The sequence below is a fragment of the Anarrhichthys ocellatus genome, unplaced genomic scaffold, assembly GCF_004355925.1.
Source record: "Anarrhichthys ocellatus isolate YVR2014 unplaced genomic scaffold, GSC_Weel_1.0 scaffold2, whole genome shotgun sequence".
Lineage (NCBI taxonomy): Eukaryota > Metazoa > Chordata > Actinopteri > Perciformes > Anarhichadidae > Anarrhichthys > Anarrhichthys ocellatus.
The window spans coordinates 12,463,191-12,481,599 of record NW_022280032.1 but is presented as its reverse complement, the minus strand read 5'-3'; the positions used below and the strand labels follow the sequence as shown (position 1 = coordinate 12,481,599).

The 18,409-nt window shown below is 40.1% G+C and overlaps 2 protein-coding genes across 4 annotated transcripts; one reads left to right on the top strand and one right to left on the bottom strand.

Moving 5' to 3' along the window:
• Positions 1-416: 416 nt before the first annotated feature.
• On the top strand, positions 417-7,628 carry rbm28 (RNA binding motif protein 28). 2 transcript variants are annotated; one of them, XM_031867190.1, is made up of 20 exons: positions 417-792; positions 959-1,111; positions 1,206-1,318; positions 1,436-1,511; positions 1,595-1,687; positions 1,788-1,859; positions 2,002-2,101; positions 2,199-2,470; positions 2,562-2,628; positions 2,763-2,872; positions 2,963-3,036; positions 3,163-3,298; positions 3,536-3,600; positions 3,740-3,898; positions 4,118-4,267; positions 4,987-5,061; positions 5,171-5,261; positions 5,514-5,652; positions 5,903-6,017; positions 7,227-7,628. In XM_031867190.1, exons 1-20 carry the CDS (start codon positions 660-662, stop codon positions 7,362-7,364), a joined length of 2,331 nt encoding a protein of 776 aa, XP_031723050.1. In that variant the 5' UTR covers positions 417-659; the 3' UTR covers positions 7,365-7,628. The 2 variants fall into 2 exon arrangements, with proteins under 2 accessions (XP_031723050.1, XP_031723042.1); XM_031867182.1 differs by having other exon boundaries at positions 1,999-2,101.
• Positions 7,629-8,470: 842 nt separating this feature from the next.
• Positions 8,471-18,249, bottom strand: LOC116394240 (leptin-like). Of its 2 annotated transcripts, XM_031867202.1 has the most exons (4): positions 17,926-18,249; positions 17,577-17,628; positions 9,005-9,107; positions 8,471-8,897 (listed from the first exon to the last, which is right to left on the bottom strand). In XM_031867202.1, the coding sequence occupies exons 1-4, from the start codon at positions 18,044-18,046 to the stop codon at positions 8,562-8,564; spliced, it is 612 nt and encodes a 203-aa protein (XP_031723062.1). In that variant the 5' UTR covers positions 18,047-18,249; the 3' UTR covers positions 8,471-8,561. The 2 variants fall into 2 exon arrangements, 1 of the variants encoding a protein (XP_031723062.1); XR_004213445.1 differs by lacking the exons at positions 8,471-8,897; positions 9,005-9,107 and adding an exon at positions 12,905-15,134.
• Between the last annotated feature and the right edge of the window lie 160 nt (positions 18,250-18,409).

The following is an 18,409-nucleotide window of genomic DNA, read 5'->3' as shown; positions in this document are numbered from 1 at the left end:
GAAAACATCAAAAAGATTTTTGTGATTTATGTCATGAGGGTCATAAAGTTAAACATATCTTTATATCATACAGGAAATGTACACGGGAAAAACAAGAAACGTTAAAAGACAGTGTTCAAGGGAGGAAGTGGATATTTGGTTGTTTTTGGACAGTAAATAATAGTACATTATGAAAAGAATTGATACTAGGGGACAAAGTCTTTTTTAAATATTTTTATTTAGTTATAATAAAAATATGATTGTGTTTAAATGACAATTGTCATAAAGTCATGATGTTACACACTCCGGTACAGTAAGTGGCGTCATTCACCGTAAACGTTCGTTTGTAGTCCGCCAATAAAGTGAAAAGAAGAAGAAGAACAACACGTGTGAACCTCCGGGCGGTAGGCGGCGTAAACCGCGAGAAGCGAAGGCTCGAGACCATTTCCGTTTAGATTCCAAGATGGCTGCCCACATATGTAAACATGCGATATAATCCGCTAGCTGTTGGTGTTAAAGTTTAGCAGTTCTGTAGCATGTATTCATCCAGCCGATTCGTGTGATACCGAATGCTTGGATATTAACACCCAATGCGGGATTGTTGACTTACAGACATCCGTGTGTGAGTTATAACCGAGCCAGAAAGGCGATACTTAGCGCGCTAACAGCTAACGTTAGCCATGCAGCAGAAAGCCATGCCTGCACGGACCTTATTCGTTAGCTCCCTGCCAGCTTCGGCTTCAAATGAAGGGCTCGAGCAAATATTCTCTGAAATTGGTCCAGTAAAGCAATGCTTCGTGGTCAGCGAGAAAGGTGATGTTGTCACTGTCTTTCATTCTTTACTTACTAATTTAACGAGAACGTTTACTCCAACTGGAGATGCGTTGACTTACCTGTTTGGGCCTGTATTTATAAAGACACGTTACTTAATAGTTGCAGTACAGTGGAAACATTAACAACCTTTTTATTTATAAACCAGGCACAGAAAAATGTCGAGGATTTGGCTATGTCACATATGCCATGGAGGAAGATGCACAGCGAGCATTGAAAGAAGTAAAGGAATACGACGGACGAAAGCTTTCTGTGACGGTAGCGAAGAAGAAAATTAACGTTAAAGACAAAAGGAAAACAGGTGTGTATAAAGGCATGTCCAAAAAAAAAACGAGCAACTGGGAGAGCTCCCACGCCATGTCTACGTGATAACCTTGTTCGTGTCTTCCATTAAGCACCTGAAGCGCCTGCTGCTGCTGCAGCACCAAAAGAAAACGAGCAGAAAAACAAAGGCTTCAGGAAAAACAGTCTGAAAGCTCGACTCATCATAAGAAACTTGAGTTTTAAGGTACAGTGCACTGAATGCTTGTGAAGGGCTTCAACTGACGAGCGCACGCTGATTCATTATCTGAACTTCAGTTGCACATCTGCTGGTTAACCTGTAACATATGACATTGTGTTACAGTGCTCAGAAGATGACCTGAAACAAATTTTATCTAAGTTTGGAACAGTTCTTGAGGCCAAAATTCCCCTCAAACCAGGTAAAAAATGTTTTTTTATCCCTACTGGATGCACAGATAAGCCAAACAACACGTTGACTGGTTACATTCTTATGTTTCTGTAGATGGAAAGATGCGCGGATTTGCATTTGTCCTTTTCAAAAATGTGTCTGAGGCAGGGAAAGCGCTTACTGCTCTGAACCTCAAGGAGATAAAAGGTGAGTGAGCGAGACACTTACTTTGAGAACAACGGTTAATTTACTTTTATTCAGTTTGTGTCACGTGACTACATTTTCAATGTCATTGTTTCATTCACAGGTCGGCAGGTAGCAATTGACTGGGCTGTGCCTAAGGACAAGTATATTGCCACACAGCCGCCACCCAGTGCAGGTACTATTCCACATTTTTCTTCTGCAAGACAAATGCGTATCATTTTATTATCCACTTCACATTAACAATGACAGAAAAATGTGTCTTAGTAGACATTATAATTAATATAGTGATGATTACCGCTGTTTCATTTACATAGTAGGAAATAAGATTACAGAAGCAACTACAAAAAAGTCGGACACAAAGAGTGACACTGAAGACGAGGATGAAGAAAAGCCACAAGCAGCACCTGAAAGGAAAAGGTACGAACCTCGATGTTTTACACCTGTGTTAGTGTGACACCAGGTGTTAGAAACGGGTTCACTTTACCGGGTCATTTATTTTGAAATTTTTCCTCAGAGTCCCTTCCAAACCATCTGTGAAGCAGGTGGAAGAATCCCAGTCAGATGATGATGATGATGATGATGATGATGATGCTAGCGAGGAACAAGACAGTGAGGAGGAGGAGGAGGAGGAGGAGGAGGATGACGAGGATGACGAGGATGAAGACGAGAAAGAGGACGATGCTGTGTCCCAGGAACAGGATGACGGCAGTGACGACGATAAGAGTAGCCTTGATTCAGAGGATGAGGATGAAGATGAAGATGAAGATGAAGAAGAAGATAAATCAGGTATCAGTTCCCTGCTTATGTTTTTCATGCAAGTACAAATCTTCATGTGAATGTTGTTTTGACGGTGCTCGTCTGCTACTTTTATCTCTAGCTAAGAAGAAAGCCTCAAATAAACTTCTCCCTTCAGATGTGAAAGAGGGCAGAACAATTTTCATCAGGTTTACAAATCTTTTCACTTCTTCATCTTAAACCGCCTTTCGTTTATTGTGCTCCATTCTTTTCACCCTCAAATTATCCACGCAACTCACCATGTTATCCCCATCTTTGTTCACCTTACTCCCGGCTGCTTTAGGAACCTCTCCTTTGATACGGAGGAAGACAGTCTGGAGGAAGTTCTGCTGAAGTACGGAGAGACTCACTACATTAAGATTGTTATCCACGCAGACACGGGACATTCAAAAGGTCAGTCAGCTGTGCTTGAATGAGCACTCTTCTCTTTGTTGTTTGAGAGAACAGGTTCGTTAACACATCTTGGGTTTGTCATCTTACCAGGTTGTGCATTTGTTCAGTTCAAGACTAAAGAGGCTGCAGACAAATGCTTATTAGCAGCAGAGGATGAGGCGGAGGTAATGCATTCTGAATAATTAACAAGAGGTATTCCCTGAATCTGCCCTTGTATGACACGGCATCATCCGTTTCTTTGCAATGAGTTTTAATGCTGCCTCGTTGTAACATTGGGCTATTTGATGCAGAACGGTGGCATCCGTCTAGACGGCAGGAAGCTGTTGATCGTGACAGCCGTGACCAGAGACGATGCTTCCAAGCTGAAAGTGGACAAGGTGAAAGTGGAAACGGGCACCAGGAACCTGTATCTGGCCAGAGAGGGATGTGAGTAAACACATTTCATTCTCTTCTTCTTCTTCTTCTTCTTCTTCTTTGCCACTTGTCAGCTTTGTCACTCAGCTCTACCAATGACCCTTTCACCTTATACCGTTACTTGATTTACTGTCAATATTAAAGACTTAGGAAAGCGATGTCTGTCTTGTGTATTGAAATAGGTTTCCTTGTCACATTTCTTTGCTGTTTTTATAATGCATGCTATTATCTTCTGACCTCCACACGCAGTGATCCGGGCTGGAACCAAAGCTGCAGAGGGTGTACCTGAAGCAGACATGACCAAAAGAACCAGAGTGAGTTCATGTTTCACTTACCATTCAAGACGCTTCTTACTTGCAGAGTGAATTTCATGCACACTTGTTTATCTCGCAGGTACAATCTCAAATTCCTTCTATGTTGACGCATGTATTTGGTGTCGTCTATTTCCTTTAGTTTGAAGAAATAAAGAGGACCAAGCTTCGGGCCATAAATGTGTTTGTGTCAAAGACTCGCCTGTGTGTCCATAACCTGCCCAAGTCAGTGGACAATACAAAACTAAAGGCCCTCTGCCTCCAAGCAGTAAAAGGAGGCAAGGGAGTCCGCATCACAGAGGTGAGAGCCAATATGGCATTCTGGTTCATGAAATGTAGCAGTGTTATTATAGCCGGTATCATTCATGTGCAGCTTTGTAAAAACACAGTTTTGTGTGAGTAGTATTTATGAATGTTGGCTGTCATAGAACACTGTGTCTGTGTGCCCAGCAGGGGGTGGGTGTTGTCATTCATATTCACACTGTGTGTGTTTGTGTGTACCTCCTGTTTCTCCTTTTAGTGCCGGGTGATGTATGACAAGAGGCCAGAGAAGGGTCAGGTGGTGGGACAGTCGTTGGGTTATGGCTTTGTCCAGTTCCAGACCCATGAACATGCTCTCAGCACACTTCGTTACCTGAACAACAACCCTGACATCTTCGGCTCACACAAGGTACATTGTTACAGAGTACACTAAGTGTTGAAATCCTTACCAGCATGTTTTGCTTTTGCTTTGTTGCCACTGTATGTATTTACTAGTGCTGGGCAACGATTAAAATATTTAATCGCGATTAATCGCATGGATTTTTTGCGATTAATCGCATTGTTATGGCAAAGTTCAATAATGAATTCAAAAGTAGTGTATTGCGCACTTTTATTTTAAAAGTACTGCTATATGAACAAAAGGGCAATAACATTTGGTTCACGAGATGCAGGTAGCATGTTTTATACTTAATGTGAATATAATTCATACTTTGTTGGCATCTTATTCTGAAAACCGGATGTTCATCTGAAGAAACCGGATGTTGTCTCACGTTAATCTTTCCGCTAACTTTCAAAGTCCTTCGCTCGCTCCCGATCTGTGCCGTTTAAATGCGTTTACCGTGAATTTCAGCATATAGGTGCACTAAAATTACTGACTATAGGATGTTTGCTGGCTTTTATTCCACTGTTCTTGTCATCCTCTTGTTGTTATGTCTATGTATTGTCTCTTGTCTTTCAATAAAAAAAATTATAATAAATTTTAAAAATGTGTTAACGCGCGATAAAATAATTGTCGGCGTTAATTAATGAATGCGTTAACACGAAATTAACGTGTTAACTTGCCCAGCACTAGTATTTACCCTTTTAGACGTCACATTGTGGTGATTATTTTGTTATTTCATCCTGCAGAGACCTATTGTTGAGTTCTCCCTGGAGGATTCAAGGAAACTCAAAATAAAAGAAATGCGTCATCAAAAAAACAAGGTGCGTTTGTACCAACTTGTGTGATAGTCACACTTTAGTGTCTTTGTTCAAACTGACAGATTATTTCTTCTTCTAAATGTAAATTAACCCTCTGTGGATATCTTTGCAGGAACAACATCTGACTTTTAAAAGAGGACCAAAGCCTCAACCGCAGACAGCCGGAGATGGAAAAGGGCCGAGGAAAGGTGGAAACGAGAGAGGTATGAAAATATTATTTCAGTTTTTCCATTTTTTTTGCCTTTTTCCAGTATAGAGAACATAGGTTTAATGCAGATGAGCTCTGGTTTGCCACAGCACAGATACAGCACAGATGGAGTGAGAACCATATTACGGTGGAGAAACCATATTACGCTTGACACACCGAGTTAAACTCAGCTGTGGCCTTTTTACTTTTGCTCCTAACATTTCCATCTCTTTTCTTCTTCACATTAATTTGATTTTCTCGTCATCAGCTCCTGTTCAAACCGAGAAGCAACCCGGAGGCCATTTAGGCTTCCAGACCAACCCCGAGGTCGAGCACGTAGATCTGCAGAACGGACAGAAACGAAGGAAGACTCTAAACTTTCCCTCCCATCGGGGGCCTAAGATCAGGTACACTTCTTTTTACCTTTACTATTCTCCTGCTTACAAAGCACCATGTGTCACTCAGTGCTTAAGCAGCTAAATTAAGACAGCAGAAATTCACAACACGTACATTTTGAGGATATGTGTAAAAGTAAAACATATTGATAATATTGGAGCAATCACAAAATGAAGTGCAAAAAACGGATGTAATCATTTTCTATCTAAAAAAAAAAAAAAAAAAAAGTGATGTAAAAATATCATATCATGTCCTTAACAGAATGCGTGACAAGGGAAAGCAACAGGCTCCGCCTCCCAAAAAAGCAAAGCCTGGATCCAACAGGAAGGACCGTCAACGACAACAGATGGAAAAGCCCACACAACGCGCCAACCAGGTTCATAAATATGTTTTATATGCTTATTTGCAGTCTTTGGTCATATTCACATCTTACAGTGAAGAAAAGCTGCTGACGCACTGGTTTATCAGGAAGTACTGAAAACAATGTCTTTGTCACTTCTCATGTTATAACTCCTCAAGATACAGTTCAGCACCTTGCCAAAACCAAATCAAGACGATCCTTAAAGGAAAGAAAGCTGTAACGATGTTAGGATTTAAAAACATGCATCACTTTATCTCAAAGAAAAATAAATGGTGTTTTCCAATAGTTTAGTCTTTATGAAGTTGAATGCTTTGCTGCCAAGTGAAATTGTCGTAATATTATTTTACAACAGTCATTCCCAAAGACTGTGTCGGACCCATAGGTGGATCCGAGGACATTTTATTAGAGTCGCCAAATACATTTTCAGATTTTCTGCCATCCTTTTAACACTCATCCGTAGACTGTGGCTCGTGTAAATTCTTTCAGCCTTACCGATGAGAGGAACATAACGAGGACCGATACATTCTGCCTGAATGCATTTATTTGGTCTCGTTTAAAAAGCATTTAACATGTATGTGTTACAATAATCCGTGCATGAAACCAAGTTGTGATTGATCAAACGTACATCTCTTTGAAATGGATTGTTGACATGTTTATAGTAATAGAAGGTGATGGGAAATGGCAGTAAAAATGGTCAGGAACGCTTATTCAGGCACAGATCGGCTCTTCTCAGGATTTATAGACGAGGCCGATTGGGGAATTGGATCGCAATGGTTCGACATTTTTCAAAAGTGGACTCCCAGAAAACAGTTTGGGTAACACTGTTTTAGTACGTCATATTTTTCAGGATCTTGCACTTCAGCAAGTAGAAGATGTTTATTGTTTTGATGAACCAGGCTTTTATCTGTGCAGACTGTTAGCTTAACTAGCTTCCACCAGAAGCCAGAAGCTAACAAGCAAACACCGAAAAGTTTGGGGCGAAAAAGCACCAGAAAATAAAAGAAGTGCTCTATAGGAGTAGAGTTTTTTTTCTGGTATTGTTTTTGCTTTTTAAAGTTGATCTTTGCATAATTGCGATCACACATCTTACTTTGGACACTGTTCTCGGCCAGCAGCACTATTTTCTTTCAGGTTTTGAAGCAATAGCATGCAAGTTTGGTGACACTTTATCAGAGTTGTTCCATTAACGCCTCATGACTATGTTGTTGTTTGTTGCTCCTGAAGGTTAAACCCACAAAGAAGAATTTCAAGAGAGGGGGCGGGGACCGTTTTGACAGCCTGGTGGAGCAGTACAAGAAGAAACTGATGGGCAACAGTGACAACAGCACCAATGTCAGAAGAAACAAGTGGTTTGATAGTTAATGCAGTGTTTGTTTGTTTGTTTGTTTGTTTGTTTGTTTGTTTGTTTGTTTGTTTAAGAGAGAGAGAGACAATGTGTTTGGATCTTTAGTGTTTAAGGCTACCACGACAGAACTCCTCTACAATTGGCATCCTGAGGTTTTAAAATAAGTACAGTGGTTCTCACAAAGTCATTTTGTGGCTAATTGTACAGTATATGAAGCTTCATGTGTGAAACTGTACGGTTCCCTAACGTCCTTCATCCTCCTCCTGCTTTTCTGTAATCCATGCTCATCCATGTTTTTTACGACTAAAACAAACCGAATAATTCTTGTACTTGGCTTTTTATGAAATTATATTAAAAAGACACAAATTTGTGTTATATTGTCTGTAAAAAAAAAAAATGTAATCTATATTTATTTGATTCACAGAAGTAGTTACATTCAGTTTTTGATGCTGGTCTTAAAAAGGAGATAATCATAAGCCGATAGTTCCTGATAAACACTTCCCACTCATGAACCTTGAATACAAGTGTAGCAAGAGATGAACACCCACTAATGACATTGAATTTGAACCTGGTCGGTGTGCCAATTCACTTCATTCTGATCTCTTTTATTCACTTATTACACAACACTGACAAACTTGCATATCACAATAAGTTTGTTAAAGATTTATTAAGTTTTAATCCAATAGAAAAAAGACAAGATATCAAAAAGTCATCTACAAATATAAATAACCATTTTCGGAGGAGTGGATGGTATTGCACAGAAATGGAGCCTTTGCCCTTCCTGTCCTTGTAGTTCTCATGCAAACACAGCTGTTATTGTTGGCAAGTTTCAGCCTAGTTTTCAGGGATTAAATCACTAATTGTGATGTTTCCTTTGGCTGCACTATACAGCTCCATGTTTACTACTGAGAGCACCGCTAGTGTCATTATACAAACGCTTTGTGTGCCATTCATAGATCAGTGGTCATATATATCAATCCTGCAGAAACTACACAAGCTGCAAATATTACAAAATGTTACAAAATGTTTTCTGAATATACGATTTAAATAAATACAAATTTATATAAATAAGTGCATGTTCAAGAATACGTTTCCTTCAAAAGACATTGCAAATGTTCAACATGGCCAGGTGGGAAGTCAGACATCCCTGATGCAGACCTGACAAATAGTGTCCAAAACTACAATTTACAGATATTGGTCCTACTGTCCGTCTGTCAGCAAGTCTCAAGATGATCCAGATTGTTCAGCAGCAGACTGAGGTACTCCTTCACTCTCATGAGCGCCTCGATGCTCACCGTGTGAATAAACTCCTTTCGACTCTGTAGCCTTTGCAGCGGCCCCGGCACTGAGGGCTTTGGCCGCTGCTCACTGCAGTGCCCCTGCCTCCACTGATCCAGGTAACCGGTGAGCGAAGAGATGTCAAACTTGACCTGAGCGACCCCGTTCAGGGTGTCGCAGATCAGGCTGTTGTAGCCCTCCAAGGCCACCACGACGGAGGAAGGTCCTTCCAAATCATCAGCAGGCGGACTGAGAGTGAGACCAGCGGGGGCCTGCAGCATGAGAGAGAGAGAGAGATCACGATTCAGTCCAAAAAATACACAAACTTTTGTAAACACTTCAGATTTGCGTTCCCCACAAACAGAACCATATATATTACCTGGAAGTCTTTGTTCAGCCTCACCACCAGCTGTTCGGCCATCCATTTCACTTTTAATTTCATCGTCACTACTTCCACTGGCAGAGGAGCAGCCGAGCACACACTTAAAACGTGCAGCAGAGAAAACAGGAGGGCCAAAGTGTAGTCCATCTTTTTTCTCTGGATGTACCAAGTTGAGGATAGCACCGGTATTCCTAGGAGAAAAATGTTATTCTCTTTAATGTGTATTTATTTCTCACTTGTTTCAACATTGTGTTAGCTCGCTAAGACAGCAGGCCTATCTGTATGTAATCATACTATACACACACAAATGCTTCCTTCCAATAATTACTCAATATGTTTGATTATGACAGCAAATATTTGTGATAGAAACCTGTGAATTCCTGACTGTGTAACAAGTACAAAGATCACTGCTCTTGGCTATAACTATTATTGTCAACCCCCTGATTTCTAAACCTCCGCTACATGTTCTGAGAAGAGTAGACGGGGGGGGCTATGAGCTCATTAAAACCTTCAGCTACGAGACCTAATCTATAAGCAACAAGAATTTCTCTAAAAACAACGGTGACAACTGTCCCTCTTATAGAAATATGCATCTTTTACAAATGTATCTAAAATTCAAACATACTGTACTTCTAAAAGCTGTCAAACAAACAGATGCTGGTAAGTTACGTCTGGTAAGTAATGAAAGACCAAACGTGACAGTGAAACGAAGATGGAAGAGTTGAAGCCTGAGTTGACCTTACCTTGGCTGGAAGTCTGTGCTGTGCCACTGTTGGGCTCCATCAGGACATCTTATAGAGGACGGCTGTTGACTCATCTCTTACTCACGTCTCTCTGACCCCCGTTCTCCCCCTCATCCACCCACTCACTGTAACCTTTCCCCATCCCATACAGGCGACTGCTGGCAAGTTTGAATATGAAAGTACAGTTTTGTGACATATTTGAGTCACTGGGCAATACATTGACAACACTAGTCATCAAAATTCTGAATAGTGATACCGCAATGTTTACAAATAGAAATGACAATGTTTGTAATTCTGTGACTTTGGGAGTTTGACATGCCATATATGTTACAACCTGTGCTCACACCCTCTTATCTATCCACTGCTCGCTCTAAACATTGCCCAATGCCGCCAGTTATGTCACTATTTATTTAGGATGTTCTAACGCTATGAATGCCGAGTTGCACGTAGCATACAGAAGCAGAAGATAAAGAACCGAAACAATAATAAAACAACAGCAGTGATATGAATTATATTGACACAACTCATCTGTTAATTCTTGGAATATATTAATGAGCTGCATCTCATGGATGGAGATTGCCTGCCCGATCAGGTCTTTGAATCTAAAATATACGCATTTCTTTCATGTCTTCATATCTTTATTCTTTACACCACACAAAACAAAGTTCATGCAGTCTAACGCTGTCTTAGTTACACACATAAACGTAAGTTGATGTTTGTCTGAGCATCTGTATATTTCAAAAGTTGATCATCATGCATGATCTTTTCCAGCTCAGTTTAGCAGATTAGGAGTGTTATGTTCTGAACTTTGTCCAAACAGCAGTTATATTTCCTCCAAAAGTCTTCAGCAAAGCAAAATAGTAACTTCTTATTGTACAGTACTTTGTTCGTGATACATGTCCATGAAATGCTTGTGATGAATACCTGGTAATACATTTTATTATTTATGTATTATTTTTGACAACAATACCTAACCACACATCAAAATGTTATTCACAATGAACAACAATAGCATTTTTATGTCATATCAAGATCCCAGATAGTTCTAATGTGAGCCTCCTGTCTTTATGTCTCCGTCAAATTTCAAGCACATCTTTCTCTACCAGCGGATTTATTTTAATCTTTTTCTCAAATTGAATGCTCTTCTTGGAAAAGTTTTTTTTAAATCTATGTGTTTTTCCAACAGAGTGGATATTTTTGGGAAGCAGATGTTAGTTGTTACTCCATGGAGGAGGAGGAATGACTGATCAGCAACTCTCTGTTTCTTCAAAGCAAAAGACGTCAGAGAGGCCAATACTCGCGTGTGTCCACAGGGACCCAAACCATTATGGTCATTTTAGTTTTCTCTCAAGGTAACTTACAGTAAGTCCTGTGAACTGTTAAATGCCTCATGCAGGGCACAGACTCACTCTCACACACAGAGGTCTCATAAGACTATTAACACATGGTCATCGTCACACTTTCAGCAGAAAAAACAGATCTGAGATATGATGTGAACGCTGTCTGGAAAAAAACACACGAAATAATATGTTTCTGGGAAGTAAATGGGTGACAGTATCCCACTTGTACTTTTAACAGGAATAGTGTATTATTCATAAAGAAAAAACATTAAGGAATGAAGAAATGCAATTGGATAAATAGTTTCAAAATATCTTTTAAAGTTTTTACAGCGCTGTCCACTGAGGGTTTAAGGGGCTCTCTTGCAACAGAGCAGATTTCATCGCATGGAAAAATCCTGACATCTGTGATGAATAAAAGCTGCCTGTTGCTAAAACTATTTTTAAACCAAGATTTAGCCTTCCAATATTTAACGGATCAGTAAACAGGACATGTTTTAACATCATGTAGTCTTGACTCAGTTATGACATCATTTATTCATTCCACCCCTCATTGATTGCTTATCTGTGAACAAACAGGGCCGTCATATCTGTGGTGGTACCGATTTTACCTCAAAGGGTTAATCAAAAATGTTTATACCTTTTTTTAATCAGTTGATTCAGCAAAAGAAGACTCCTAAAAGGGGTGAGTCAAAGGCATTTCCTCTTTGCCAGAGTGTTATTTTATGAATCTGTTCATTTAGGCCACGGTTCTCAGCATACTCAAATTAGTTCCAAACACCAAAGATACACATTTGTCCTTTTGTGGCTACATTAGAAACCACAACTGCAGCAAACAGCTTTGTGGGTCCAGAGTGTTATGTTTGGATTTCCCTTGCATCCCTGCAGGACATGAAGTCACCTCCAGGAGAATGACAGAAGGATGCTGCAAGTCTTTATTAATAATTCATGAGGACTTTGTGTCACATGACTTATGGGAGCTTATGAGTCATACCCTCAGAAGAAGTGTGTGCCCCTCTTTTATCTAACTATACACTCTTGCCCACACAGTAAAACTGCATGTGCAGTGTCCATTAAAACCCTTTAGGGTCAGCAGAATGGAGGTAATTACTTTAACAGTGAATGACGTGGGATAATATGCAGACCAAAATGTTAAACCTGCTGACCTGCCCCATATGTAGCTGAGCCATGGTCATAGGCCTTGCACAGTATCAGATTACTTTTCCAGAAGCAGCATGGAAACCAGGAATTCCACTCGGCAGAATCTGCCTGCATGAGTCACAGGAATGATTGGAATTGAGATTCATTGATCCTGCATGTGCTGCCGTTCAGGAATATGTGTTGATTTCATTACAGGCACTTGGGTGCCGTTAACACCATAAAGCTGGTCTGAAAACACCTGAATCAGCTTTTCATTGAGGCAGTGCTTTAGAATGAGTCCAAACCCTAAGTCCAGTCACAGCAAGCAATACCTTTAACAAAATAACATGTTAGGTTATGTTACAGTTACAGTATATGTTGCAAATGCAAAAAATAAATAAAAAGCACCCTATCACAAAGGATCAAACGAGTAAAAGTGTTAAAACACTTGAGTGAACTTGTGAAGACTATAACTAGTGACATGTTATGCAAGGGCCAAGATATTTTAGGGTTTATGTGGTTGATGCCCTTTCCCACCATTTCTGTTGACGTTGAATAATACATTTGTAGCACCTTTACAGTAATCCCTGTTCTGTTCCAGCCAGTCAGATCCCTGCAATGTAGAAGTTTTAGCCAAGCGCCTGAAAGAGACTTACCGGAAATAAGACATTGCTTCCTTTAGATTTTAATTTTATTTATCATTACACAATACCAAGCAAAGAAATCGTCAGTGGAGATAATGTATATTCATATAAGAGATTATGCAAATCCTTTGCAACACTTTGAATGTGTGATGTCTGAAAAGCTTGTACTGCGCAGTAAAAATAAAAAAACACAAGAAAGTACGAGAGGGAATACTTCCATCCGTCAATATAAAATGTGAGTGTCCACAGACAAATGAGTCTCCATAACTGGACTGTTAGCTGTAGTGAGTGATGTAACAGTGCTTTGGCCTCAGAGGATGATTAGGAATTACAAGTAGTCCTTCATCATTAACTTTACGTAGGCAATCTATCTAAAAGTAATGGCAGGTGCACGAATGAACCCCACCATCTGTCGATGCTGTAAGACAAGTTGCCACACATCATTATCTGCTGGGTTCCTAATCTTGTTTCCAATTAAAACTGGCAGCAATCTCCGTCAAGATACGTAGTTCTGTACAAGTTTGTCACTCCCAGAATTCGTCTCATATGGCTCATCATAGCATCACTGGTACTTGAACTGATTCATCCTTCCATTACATCAAATCTGGATTGTTTCTTAACTGTGACCAGGTGTTTGATGGATGAAGCCAAATCATAGGACGCAATGCTTTAAAATATCTTTTGTAAAAGATCTGTAATCTGTAAAAGAAAATAATGATGCTGAAATTTTCCACAAAACCCCCCATGGCATTCAAGCTTCCTGTAGTGTCATACTCAAACTCAATCTCTTTCCAAATCTGACCACCAGGCAGGCGGATAACGCTGATCCCAGTGGTTGTCCCATTGCTAAATCTTGACAAAGTACTGAAAAAATTGCTCTCTGCAAAGTAAAATAAGTTGCATATTGTGCGTTGTTGTTGATTGTGAGGTAAAATGCCAGCACTTTTGTTTTTTTCTTTCCAAAACTCAATGGATGAACTCCTTCAAATGAGTCCTGACTGAGAATCAAGCCCATGGACGAGGGATCTGGCTTAAACTGATATTTAAGGTGAGCAGATAAACTTTCCCCCCCCTTCAGCAAATAAAAAAACATCTTGAAGTGTCGAACGCTGCACATGCATCATTGTGCACTGTGAGGGTCAAGCATCCAAGCGAGGTAACAATAAGCAGCAGTAGAAGTAACAATGCATTTTGGAGCGGAGGGGACTTAAACAGTTTCACATTAGCTCAGAAAAAACATCTGACTGCACTGACGGAAGCAGGTTGAAGAAAAAAAAAAAAGTCCACTGTCATTAGGATATTGAAACCAGATGTTTTTCTCAAAATGAGAAATGAGAAATTGATTTTTTTTTTGCTTTTGTTGTTTGAGACACAGGTAATGGATCAAACAATGCCAGAAGTTATTTCACACCAGAAGACAGAAAGCTGGCAGAAAGCTTTCTTTCTCAAAGCATCGTGGGACAGTTCTGGAGTCAATGGATAAGGAATGGTTTAATAAAGTGATTGCGTGTGTTTCACTGGAAGCAAATCCGTTTCACTGGAAGCAAATCCATTTCACTGGAAGCAAATCCGTTTCACTGGAAGCAAATCCGCATCACTGCTTTGCAGAAATGGACCCGCAATGTTGCTGTGGAAATGAGTAATACACAAGAAATGGCAAATTTCTGCAGAAATGATTTATTGAGTCGAGAGGTGAGCTCATTATTCACTCCCTTCAGCAATGCAATGCTGTGAGAGCTGCTAAAGAAGTAGCTAAGAGACAGAAGCTTCTCAGAGCCACACTGCCACCCTCTGGAGGAATTATGTGTTGCTTCGGACACATTTAGAATTGGACTAATGGGTCCCAGTTCTTATACCCAGTAACAGAAACCTGCTGGTTTTAAGTGAAACCAACTAAATCAGGGAATGATTTACATCTCTTCAAACCAGTCTACGAGAGGTATGATTACTTTAATTTTCACAGTTTAAACCACAAAAGGAAAAGGAAAGTCAAATACGCTATTTCACAAATGTGTATAGTCACACTTAACTGAAGTAACAATTGATAAATTAAGCCTTCACAATATATAAATTGAGCTCTGGGTGTCAAAACGCAATTATATGCAAATCTTCCTTGATGTTAGGGCCCCTTGCAGATGCTTTTTGGGGTAAGGGCTTCCTGGATAGTCATGTGACAGCAAGCCCAGACCGCAAAAAGACCTGAAAAAAGCAAGACTTCTCAGCTGATATCATGGCCGATGATCATACGCAGTTGGTCCAGCATCTGAAACACACAGTTACAGATCTATGAGACTGAACGCATTTTCGAAATAAAAGGAGTCATGTATATATCAATTCCCTTTTGGATTTCACATTTTTTTCTATGCCTCCTGTTGGACTAAAACACCTCGGATAGAGTGAAAATCTGATCCAAACGTCAAGCTTTGAAGAAGAATAGCGATAATGTTCAGCACTTGATTTTTACTATCTACGACCTTGGCTAGTTTAGTGTGTATGGGTGAACATTCACTAAAACAAAAATATGAAAAAGAATTCCATTAAAGCTGGAAAAATTGACATTTACAAACATGTGAACACATGTTCAGTGTGACCTATTCCAGTAGGTCTCAGTCCCATAAACACCTGTACCATTGGCTGAATATTTTACTATGGGACATAGGACACAATAACATAAGTGTAAAATAGGTAATACATTATGATATTTCAAGTCCATTTGTATTCATGAATAATCAATGAATCTCTCTTTTTTTTTAAAAGAAAAAGGTTATTGTTAACAGGTCAACACCAGCTTCTGCATTCAACATCCCACTGTTTATACAGTTAATGTTTGTTGTGCTGCCTCTTCCTTTTTAAGTCAAAATGGCTTTTGTTTGAAAAGTTGTTAATATATTAAAACTGATGGATTAGACAAACTATAAAATTCCACATTTGAAATAAACAATTACTAATAATGCCGTATTTTCCATTGATTATATCTGATCATATCCTAACATGAATACAGTCAGTCACTGATCATTGTAGGAGCATTATCAGTATTGATTATCACAGATTGATTCAAAATACAACAAACTGCGAATGGCAGAAGTGAATCAAAATATTGTGAGCTGCCGTACACCCAACCCAATACACATGTACATGTATCATCACCGAGCATATCAATAAAACAAACCACAAATCCCTTTAACTAAATGCAAGGAATTATAGTTCCAAAATGTTTGAAATATTGGTTTCTAGCCAGCTTCCTAAATTCCGCTTTGTGTTTTACTTTCATCACACCTTACACATCAGACACCCCAATGGGGTGTAATGTCAATTGGCACAATATAAACTGACAAAGCATTTGAGATATTTTGCTTGTTTGTGAACAATGGGAATTCAGTAAAACTGGAGCACTGTGAATAACACTGAAATGTCCAAGAGCATGCTGGAGCACTTTGTGACTTTCCAATTGAAAAAAAAGAGAACGACATATTGTTTGGGAATTAGAAAAGAAGAGAAAAAAAGTCAAAATGTTGAGAGTGTGAGTACATTTTATGTGAAATGCTGTTTCAAATTATGATTCGGAACAAAGCCAGAGAGGCAAAATGTGGTTTTCGGGTGCTCAGATGTTAAATGTGGAGCCAAAGGTTTGTGTAAAGTGAGATGGTGCATCAACACAAATCTTCAGATATTTTTTAACCAACTGAATATTATACAAATGTTCTGTTTTCAATACACCTATTACCCAAATAGTGGACCGCTATTTACTATTTCACACAGGTGCCATATTGTAAAACTGAGATGGCTGCAGGAAAAGGTAAAACATATCATGTCTGGGGCCTTATCATTGGTCATGAAGTGAAATATCTGTATTAGTGTTCCAGTAAAAATGACTGACAGAGATGGGCTGTTTAATGAAGTGCTTTTGCCAAAAAACAAAGATGCTCCTGTCAGTGCGGACAAAAGAGAGTAGACCACACTGGATGATCTTCATGTGAGCTGTCCATGGTTCTGAAAGACTCACACCAGCCCCGCCGGTAAACGCCCAAACCCCCCAACACACACACACACACACACACACACACACACACACACACACACACACACACACCCCTCCTCTCACGACATTGTGCATGTGTGCAAGTGTGTGTATGTCTGTTTGTGCGTATGTCTGTCTGAATGTGTCCGACAAAGTGTGTGCGTGTTTAAGCAGGATCGTCTTGCTACATGCAACATGCATCCCTCTTGTTTTGTTCTTTTCTTGTAGAAAATAGGTTGAACTGTCATTTCATCCTGCCTTTACTCACGTCACCTGGCCGCAAGCCTACTTACAACCCACTGAAAAAATACCCCTCCTCTAATGATGCGTGTGATCGCAATCAGTGGGACATAAACACACAGATATGGCAGCAAGAACACTTGACAAACACTCTGAACTTCGACTGTGGGGAGATTATCCACAGGCGAATACAAAGTTTTGGAAAAGACCAAATTTCCACGCATCACCAGCGTTTGTCTGTGCGCTTCGGCAGGTCGCCGAGCTGCGAGCAACCATAACGCGCACAATCTTGAGCTACACTAAACTGACATCCCTCTTACTACAATGCAAATTCTACTCAGCAATTTAAAGACAAAGGCCGGCACACGAACAACATCATGTACAATCCAAGAATAACTGGTCAACAGCTGTATTAATTCATGAGATGAGGGAGAAGGTGCTCGTTACCTCTGTGCGTCTAGATGCAAGCGCTTGGAATAGGTCGGGATTGTGTAAAGCCCTTGGGAGAAAGAAAGAGTCAGAAAATGCAAATAACACAGAGTATAATCACATGTAGGTATAATGGCAGAGAGATAGACAGCACACAGCGTTACGCAGGGAAACATTACAATACATAGAATACACACAAAGATCATACGAAGAACAAACAGCCGGGGCTGTGTACTACATCAAACCAAATCAACACCACAAAAATGTTCTCGAAAATGTAATTCCATAAGGCTAGTCACTGGCAGGTATCATCGCACAGATGCGCTGTGGACGAGGAGGAGAAAAAAAAGCATCCTTATATACACACCTCCCTTACTATCGCTGATGCTCGAAGGGTTGGGGCGACGTGGTGCCACTGTGATCATTTTCACTTCTGCATTTTGATTCACCTCTATTTTCGATGCATTTTGGAGGAAATACACTTCCATTTTGTACTCGTTTCCATCCTTTCTGTAGGAAATACTGCAAAAGCCCCAAATGGAAGCCACTCAATTCCTCCAGTCTGCGATTGACCCGCATTGACGTCATTGCGTCATTAGGTCTCCCCTGGAAACACGGGGCTCCCAAAAATAGCAACACATTAATTCAGCCTGCGCTGGGGTTGGCTTGGCGGGGGTGACTATTTGTATCAATCCATAACCCCTCCTCTGATTCTAAGCAATAATACAGTCCTCCCTCTCTTTCTCTCTCTCTCTCTTTCTCTCTCAAGGACGAGCTGATCACGACTCACGGCTATTTTTGGAAAGAGAGAGAGAGAGAGAGAGAGAGAGAGAGAGAGAGAGAGAGAGAGA

What these genes read in the sequence shown, in the direction of transcription:
- rbm28 (XM_031867182.1), top strand. Translation starts at nt 660, where the DNA reads ATGCAGCAGAAAGCCATGCCTGCACGGACCTTATTCGTTAGCTCCCTG. An exon ending in TAAAGACAAAAGGAAAACAG is followed by an intron (nt 1,112 to 1,205) that starts GTGTGTATAAAG and finishes TCTTCCATTAAG; the next exon opens with CACCTGAAGCGCCTGCTGCT. An exon ending in TAAGAAACTTGAGTTTTAAG is followed by an intron (nt 1,319 to 1,435) that starts GTACAGTGCACT and finishes ATTGTGTTACAG; the next exon opens with TGCTCAGAAGATGACCTGAA.
- LOC116394240 (XM_031867202.1), bottom strand. Translation starts at nt 18,046, where the DNA reads ATGGAAGTGTATTTCCTCCAAAATGCATCGAAAATAGAGGTGAATCAA. An exon ending in TTGCATCTAGACGCACAGAG is followed by an intron (nt 9,108 to 17,576) that starts GTAACGAGCACC and finishes GCACGTTTTAAG; the next exon opens with TGTGTGCTCGGCTGCTCCTC. An exon ending in GGCTGAACAAAGACTTCCAG is followed by an intron (nt 8,898 to 9,004) that starts GTAATATATATG and finishes CTCATGCTGCAG; the next exon opens with GCCCCCGCTGGTCTCACTCT.